Source organism: Solanum verrucosum, unplaced genomic scaffold (assembly GCF_900185275.1).
Source record: "Solanum verrucosum unplaced genomic scaffold, falcon-dt-bn FXZP01000153.1, whole genome shotgun sequence".
Lineage (NCBI taxonomy): Eukaryota > Viridiplantae > Streptophyta > Magnoliopsida > Solanales > Solanaceae > Solanum > Solanum verrucosum.
Window position 1 is genome coordinate 1,658,586 of NW_026020426.1, and position 7,652 is coordinate 1,666,237.

At 36.3% G+C, this 7,652-nt stretch overlaps 1 protein-coding gene across 1 annotated transcript; it reads right to left on the reverse strand.

Moving 5' to 3' along the window:
* Positions 1-898: 898 nt before the first annotated feature.
* Positions 899-6,796, reverse strand: LOC125807221 (ATP-dependent Clp protease proteolytic subunit-related protein 1, chloroplastic-like). The gene is made up of 9 exons (XM_049486945.1): positions 6,494-6,796; positions 4,979-5,094; positions 4,630-4,833; positions 4,416-4,520; positions 2,981-3,043; positions 2,591-2,702; positions 1,653-1,714; positions 1,287-1,469; positions 899-1,205 (listed from the first exon to the last, which is right to left on the reverse strand). Exons 1-9 carry the CDS (start codon positions 6,741-6,743, stop codon positions 1,119-1,121), a joined length of 1,182 nt encoding a protein of 393 aa, XP_049342902.1. The 5' UTR covers positions 6,744-6,796; the 3' UTR covers positions 899-1,118.
* Between the last annotated feature and the right edge of the window lie 856 nt (positions 6,797-7,652).

The following is a 7,652-nucleotide window of genomic DNA, read 5'->3' on the forward strand; positions in this document are numbered from 1 at the left end:
TACTCTTATGCAATAGTTTGCAAACCACATAGAAAAGGTAGCCCGCACCAGGCAAGCCCGGTGCGACGATCTCCATTCAAAAGGCAAACTCTTGCTTTCGACTTCCTACATGAAAGTCCCAAGCCCAAGTCACTGGGTCACCCCAAAGGGTGTATATATATATATATATATATATATATATATATATATATATATATATTTAACATAAGACAAGATTAAGAGAAAAGAAAATATTTTCTCATCTATCTTTCTTCTTAATTTTACTACATTATCTTTGTTTTATAACACTTTTCAATCATTTTTTCGATGAAGAATGCTCACCCATTTTCCCTCACTTTTTTTTTTCCTGTTATCTTCTTGCTTCTCTTTTTCCTCCGCTACCTAGTCCTTGATATGCAATTGTAGCTTAAAGGATATGAAACAAAATGAAATAGCAAAAGGGATGAATTTAGTGGAAGAAGAATAAACTATAAAAAAAAATTAAAAAGAAATAAATAATGAAAAATAAATAAAAATATGAAATTAAATGAATTTAACACATGGCAGACAATGATTGGTGAGCAATTTTTCCTTCTTATAGTTGAGGTTGAATGAGAAAGATTGTATTTACCCTCGTTCTTTTTTTTTAATTAAAGAATGCTATACTGTACATGCTTGAAAAACTCGAAAGTCAGGTTATGCAATGACCAAAATTTGGTATGATTTGTCCAGTGTCCACAATAGATAAACTATAAGACACTCAGCTTGTAAGTTACAATTCAATAGTAGGTAAAACTTACCAGATACCATTTACCATTGGCAACTTTCAAGCTACGAATACAATAATCGACGATACATCTAAAACTGTGAACTGACAAATGATCCGATACAAGATAAAGAAAAATGGCATGACAACTTTAAATTCATTTATACCATGCACTATCACTATCTGATTCTATACTGGTACACACAATTGACATTGTAAATACTTTTCACAAACCTGTGCACAATAGTCGTAAAATCGTATACCCAGTTTTATTCCATGGGTGCACAAACAAGTAACCAGCCACTTTGTTCCTCAGAACTAGACAGGAACATCAGTTGTTTCTGAAAGTTCAGGACCATTATCACTCTTTCATTCACCTGAACCCGGAGGGAGCAGCTTGAGCACCCGGTCCACCCGGTCTCGACATAGCTCTAGATTGGAGGAGCATCTCTTCATAGTTCTGATTACAAAAAATCAATGTGAACAGCATGAAACAAGAAAGCCAGCATGGTAATTGGTAAATATCTCAAAGTAAATTTACCCGTTTGTCAAATGCATCGTCACTTGAACTAATAATCTTATCTGCAAGGCCATAGTCAATGGCCTCTAGTGCCCTGAAATATTTAGGGCGTAGGATATCTTTCTTAATTTCTTCCTTTGGTTTTCCAGTTCCTTGTGATAATAGTTCAAGGTAATACTCTGAGTTTGATTCTAGTTCTTTGGCCTGTGGAGGGGCAAAGTAGCAGAATACTTTAGTGACAAATGACAGACCTGGATAGGCAGGTGTCACCATACACATTGCAAACCTTATGTGATCCATATGCGCAAAATATAACTCCAACGAGCAATTTCAGAAGTGTTTATGATGCACATATACACATGGACATAGCTAGAGAGAAAGAACAACCTTTATCCACATCTCTATCGGTGCTCCACTGGATTTGCTGACCTTAGGTAAATACAATTTGGCTGCAATCCATCAATAATGTGAATATCAAAAGCAGTAAAAACTGAAAACTAGAATAAATTTGGCAGGCATGAGAGTGTGGAGGCCTTTGAATGATGTACATAGAAGATAGTTATCATGAGTCACCAAAAACAATTGTTCTGCTTCTAACCTAAATCCCTCCCACCAACCAAAAAATAAAAAAGGAAAGCAAATATAAGGAGGATGGAGGAAATGAAGAATGTAGCAGAGGATTGATGAATTACAGAAAGTTATTATGAAATGAAGGGATAAGGCACAAGTACGCCCTAAACTATGACCGAAATTCCAGAGACACACATTAACTAAACTAAAGGCCCTATTAACCACCACCCCCACCCCCACCCCCGAACCCATTTTTTTTTTTTTTAATTTTGGACATCTTTTTGGCCTAGTGGCCTCCAAATATCTCCCACGTGCCTCAACAAAGTGAAGACACTAAGTGTGCCACATAAGCCAAAAGGTTACAAAATTACAAAAAAAAGTGAGTTCATCGGGTAATAGGACCTTAGTTTAGTTAAGTTGTCTCTGAGATTTCAGTCATAGTCTAGGGGTACTTGTGCCTTATCCCTAAAATGAAGTATAGCAACTTATGTCTACACTCAAAAACCCTTGATAAACAGCACTTGTGTGATAGTACAGTTGAGAAGCATTTTTTAGAAAACATCCTCACACCATGGACGTGTCAAGTTAAATAGTGATTCAGTTCGTCGTGCTGTTAAAGATACACACCCTTACGCAAATATCTGTGGCTCCCATCTATCATTGGTACCAACTATGAATTGGAAACAGAGAAGATCATATGATCATACAGTTGCCAGTGAGAATCAAGATATTGAGGGTGAAAAGTTGAGCCTTACTAGATGAATTTGGCTGCATAGCACGGAACCCTTTCTTTCCTTGTGACAGAAGCATTGCTGCTTGACCAAAAGCCAGGCCACAGTTTACCGTATATACATCTGATTTGCAGTACTAGTGACAATTAAAAACACACAAGTAATAAGTCAGATGAATAAAGATCGCAGTCTTGGGAAACATATAGATAGATAAGGTGCATCAAATTGTTCACCCATTGATGTTTTACTGCTATGGAGACTAAGGGTGGCTTTGTTCAATTTCTCATTATTTGTTCTAAAACTCAATTGAGATACTTACTCAATATCACGACAAACATAAGTAAACATAAGTTCAAACATTAAACTCAATATCACGACAAACATAAGTAAACATAAAAGTCTAGAGATACTTACTCCTATCATGTCAGCAATGGCATATGCCTCTGTTTCAGAACCGACAGTCTCCATTTCCTCATTCTGGGAAAAGCAAGAGTACATCAGCAGCAGGGAAATATTAACTAAGTATAAAGTGTATGTTCGGTCAACAAATGGGATGACATGGATTTTCTATCATTCTTGGATGACTTTGGCCCAGGAAACACATCCTCTATTGCATTTGGCTAGTGTGAGATAATTCTCTGGATTAGCAAATCAGTGATCCCATTTTATGTTTGGAATTTGAAAGCCAGATAAATCATAATGAGCAAAACCAAATATGTTATCCTTACTTCAGGAAGAATGTACCGTCTTGTGCAGACATACAATGCAGCAAGTACATATCTAGTACAGAAATGTGGACTATGCAATACATAACTTCTTGAGAAAGAAAAAATATTATGTATTGCATGCAGACCACGTCTCAAAAATGTGTAGATGCATATAACATTTATACATAGTAATAAATTATTTGTGTATATGAATACTGTATTAAAGCATATACATATGCATGGTATCAATATCTGAAGTTTTCACTGATACGACTCGTACAACATATATCTACCTCTGAGATTAATATTATGATGCATGGACATCTTTGAGTATAAAATGTATGCAAGAATGCAGATGGATACAAACATTTTCAAGGTTATTATTCATAATTCATTTGCATGTGAGGTTATTGTCATTTGGTAGACAAATAAGACTCCCAGATCCCTACGTGCAATTGCCACCATGTATCATCCTAAGATCAATCATCCAACCCTCCCTATGAGTGTCTTTGTAACTCACTTTATCCTCCAATTATATAAGCTACCAAAATGAAAGAATAGCTTCTTCTTTTTTCTTTTTTTTTTGAAACTGGTAAGGTTGAATTCTTCAGCATTAAGGGTATGCTGGCAACCTCCAAAAAGGGATAATTACAGATTTCCTATCAAATCTATAATCTGGTCTATATCATCTATACAAAGCTGTTTACACCAAAAAAGTAGAGATACTATACAATTCCATTTAACTTTGTGGATGGAATTGGATCTATCTTCAAAACATCTTCCATTTCTTTCTTTCCAGACTGACCACCAAAATGAAAGAATAGCTTGATGAATCATTCTACACTTCTTTTTTTTTTTTTTTTTTTTTTTAACCGAGAAATCGGTCTGTGATTCACCCTTTGGACCAACACAGCCTTCTAAACTCGGTGGATAATGGGCCCGCCCCTCTACCCTTCTCCACTTAAATACGGGGCTTTGCTTTGCATGGTGTGGGGCTTGAACCTGTGACCTAAGCCACAAATCCTCCACCTTTTGCCACTCAAGCTAGGCCTTGGGGGCGAATCATTCTACACTTCTCATCTTACCTTGTTCCAGAAACTAAATTTATTTGGAGAAATTAAATTGGAGGCAAACTGTCTTACCTGGGTACCAGATGAATTTATATATAGGTATACGGGCTTTGTTGGATTGTCGAAATCCAACCACATAAACTGTGCAACAATAAGCTCTGTAACAGCTTCTACAATCTGTGGCAATCCAACGCTAAACCAGTATGAGAATCAGAATAAGAACATTGCAAATGTAAAATGCATACAACCACTTAAAGGGAGGCAAGATCTAGGAAAAGGTTAATACAGGCATGCCCAGATAGACAATTCTAGCATCTAAAAGCAAAGATGGCAAATCAGGAGGCGCAGTTGGGGGTCTATCAGATCTTGCTCCTCCTCCTCCGTACATGCTGACGCTCATGCTGCATGTTGAAGGGCCCCGTTTATTCATGCCTGACATACTCCACATTCCACCATTTTTCAGATAGTTATGGGATGAAGCTATACTCTCCTGTAATCAAAATATATTAAATGTCTTTTTTGTAAGAAGGTAGACTTGGCAATGGGATATTTAAACAAATTTAACACACCTGACATCTTAAAGCCATTAAAATACATGGAAACCAATTAAGAAATGAGTATAAAAAAGAACTTACTTCAGTGACACTTCCTGACTGTCGCCGGGCTGGGTTATCTTCTGTCATGAACATATCCATCTGTGACGGAGAAAGGCCGTAAAGATACTGAGGGGCATTCTTATAGTTGTTCAGTACTACAAAAAGATACTATACATGATTAAGAGCAGAATCTTCACAAACAATAGTAAAAAAGAAGATATAAACATAACGAACACAGTAAATTGAAAAATTAGAGTAGAGAAGAACAAGGAAACTGCAGTAAGAGTGCAAAGGACCATTCCACAAATACCAGATTCACTTGAATGACGACCATAGAGTTCTGAAACCTACATTCTTTTCCCACTTGAAAACACATAGGGTGTGTTCAGTATGAAGGAGAACACTTTACAGAAATGCTTGGATCGCTTAAAATGTTTCGGAAATGTTTTCCAAATGGACTTATTTTCCTCCAATTTAAGGAAAATGAATTCCCTACATAAAGGAAAAGATTTCCAAAACTCTCTTTCAACCTTACCACCTGACCCGACTTCCAACCTTGACCTAGGACTTAACTCCCAGCCCTAACTCGAAACTTTACCCAACCCCGACTTGGTGTCAAGGTCGGGTCCTGGCATGGGGTTGAATCTTAGATCTTGATTTGGGGTCAAGGTCATGGTTGGGGTTGGTTGTCAGGGCAAGGTTAGGCCAGGGTGGGGTCAAAGATCAAGTTCTGAGTCGGGGTCGATGTTAGGATCGGGTCTCGAGCTTGGGTCATGTTTAAGGTCGGTGTTGGGTTCAGTTGGGGTCGGGGTCCAAGTTTGTGTTAAATAGTGAGGGTCCAGGTTCGGTGTCATAGTGTTTGACCAAATTATATTCAAATGCTCTTCAAACAATATTTTCTTCTTACTAACCGAACAACAAGAAATAAGTAAGAAACTCACTTATTTTCTAGGAGCACATTTTCCTTCCTACCAAAGACACCCATAGAGTAATTCTCTCGTTCTCTCCCCCTTTTTCTTTGTGATTTTACACTATGCTGCTCAAACTTTTCCAAAATGTTGCCTTTCTATTCTTCATCTTTCTTTCTCTTTGCTTTATCATGCGAGATGGGGGCACCCGAGTCTACGCCTCGAAAAGCACACTACTTTGGGAGGATCCGACATGCACTCGTAGACATTTTTGAAAAGCTTGAGCAACATAGTTTTTACATCAAACTAATATGCGGTTGAATTTATTCAACCTATATAGAGACACCAATACCCTCACTCAGATCTTCCTTCCACAATTTTGGAGAAACCAAACAACATAACTATTTGTGAGTGTTTAAAGCCTAAGCAAGACAAACAGCTAAGTATGTAAGCTAAAAATTGAGATATATTTACAAGCAATAACTCATGTCTACAAAAAGATGTAAATAATCTCAATTAACAAAATCTCAATCCCCAAACTAGTTGGGGTCAGGTAAATAATCAGAAACATTTCATTTCAATACAAACTAATGTGCGAAATTAGGGTTGCGTAATGGAATTATGAGAATTGGATAAGGGCACTTACGTCCATCTTTGAGATTTTCTTGTCTGAACTGTTTGGGTATATGGTCGTAAGACTGGGCTACTGGAGACCTGTAAGAATAGCCTCGAACGCCGGCGTTCGGTCTGCTGCGACTATGAAGAAGAGAAGCTGAAAAGAAGAAATTGGGGCTGGGAAGGAAAGTTGATTTATGGAGTACAATACGAGAGCCAATTTCGCGATTATTAGCAAGAGTCGGGCAAGAAAGTGAAGAGAGAAGCAAGGAAGAAGCCATGGATGGACACTTCAATACACACTTGTGGTGTTTACTTCCTGATGAGGAGGAGGAACAAGTGTAAAGTGTGGTTGGGAATTGAACTGCATCACTTCACGTTAATGGGCCGGATTGGAGGACGTGACGCCCAATTCATCTGCTGTTGTGGTGTCCAATTTTATCAAGTATATTTATGTGAATAGTTTGTTTAGATATTCATCTAATTTATGTAGTTCAAATTTTTAGTCGTCTAAATAATTCTTTTTCGATTTTTTTGTGATTTCATTTTAATATTTCAGATTTATTTGAATCTACAAATTCATTCATATGTTTATTTTGTTTGATTTTTAACATTTATATTTGATAATTTCAAATTTTAATTTTAGGGTTTTAGATTAGGGGAAAGCATATGTCATTCTACAATGTCTGAATCAATCAGAATTACTAGAGGTATACCAAAATCCCATATTGTTAGTATTTACATTAAATATAATGGGATACAAAAAAATTGTATGCATTCAAATAAAAAGAAAACAGCTACGAAACTAAAAAGAATCAAGCACTTTTCAATCGTTCTGCATCATAGATTGGATACAAAACATCCAAAAAAAACTAAAAATATCAAATCATACAAAGATTTCACCGATTCAAAATAATCAACAAAAACAAAAATACCTGATATACGAATATATTATCCAAACAAATAAAATAATCAACAAAAATAAAAATACCTGATGTCGAAATTTCTTGAATTCAGTGAAACTGACGAAATTATAGTCGTGAATTTTGAAAACATCTGTTTCAAGAATATGTTGAATTCAACTCGAAGAAGCTATGAAGATTATCAATTGAATGATTTGAAAGACAAAACTATTTTTTGCAAAAAAAAATTTGGAATTTTTAAGAACAGAGGGCAAAAAAAACGCTCGA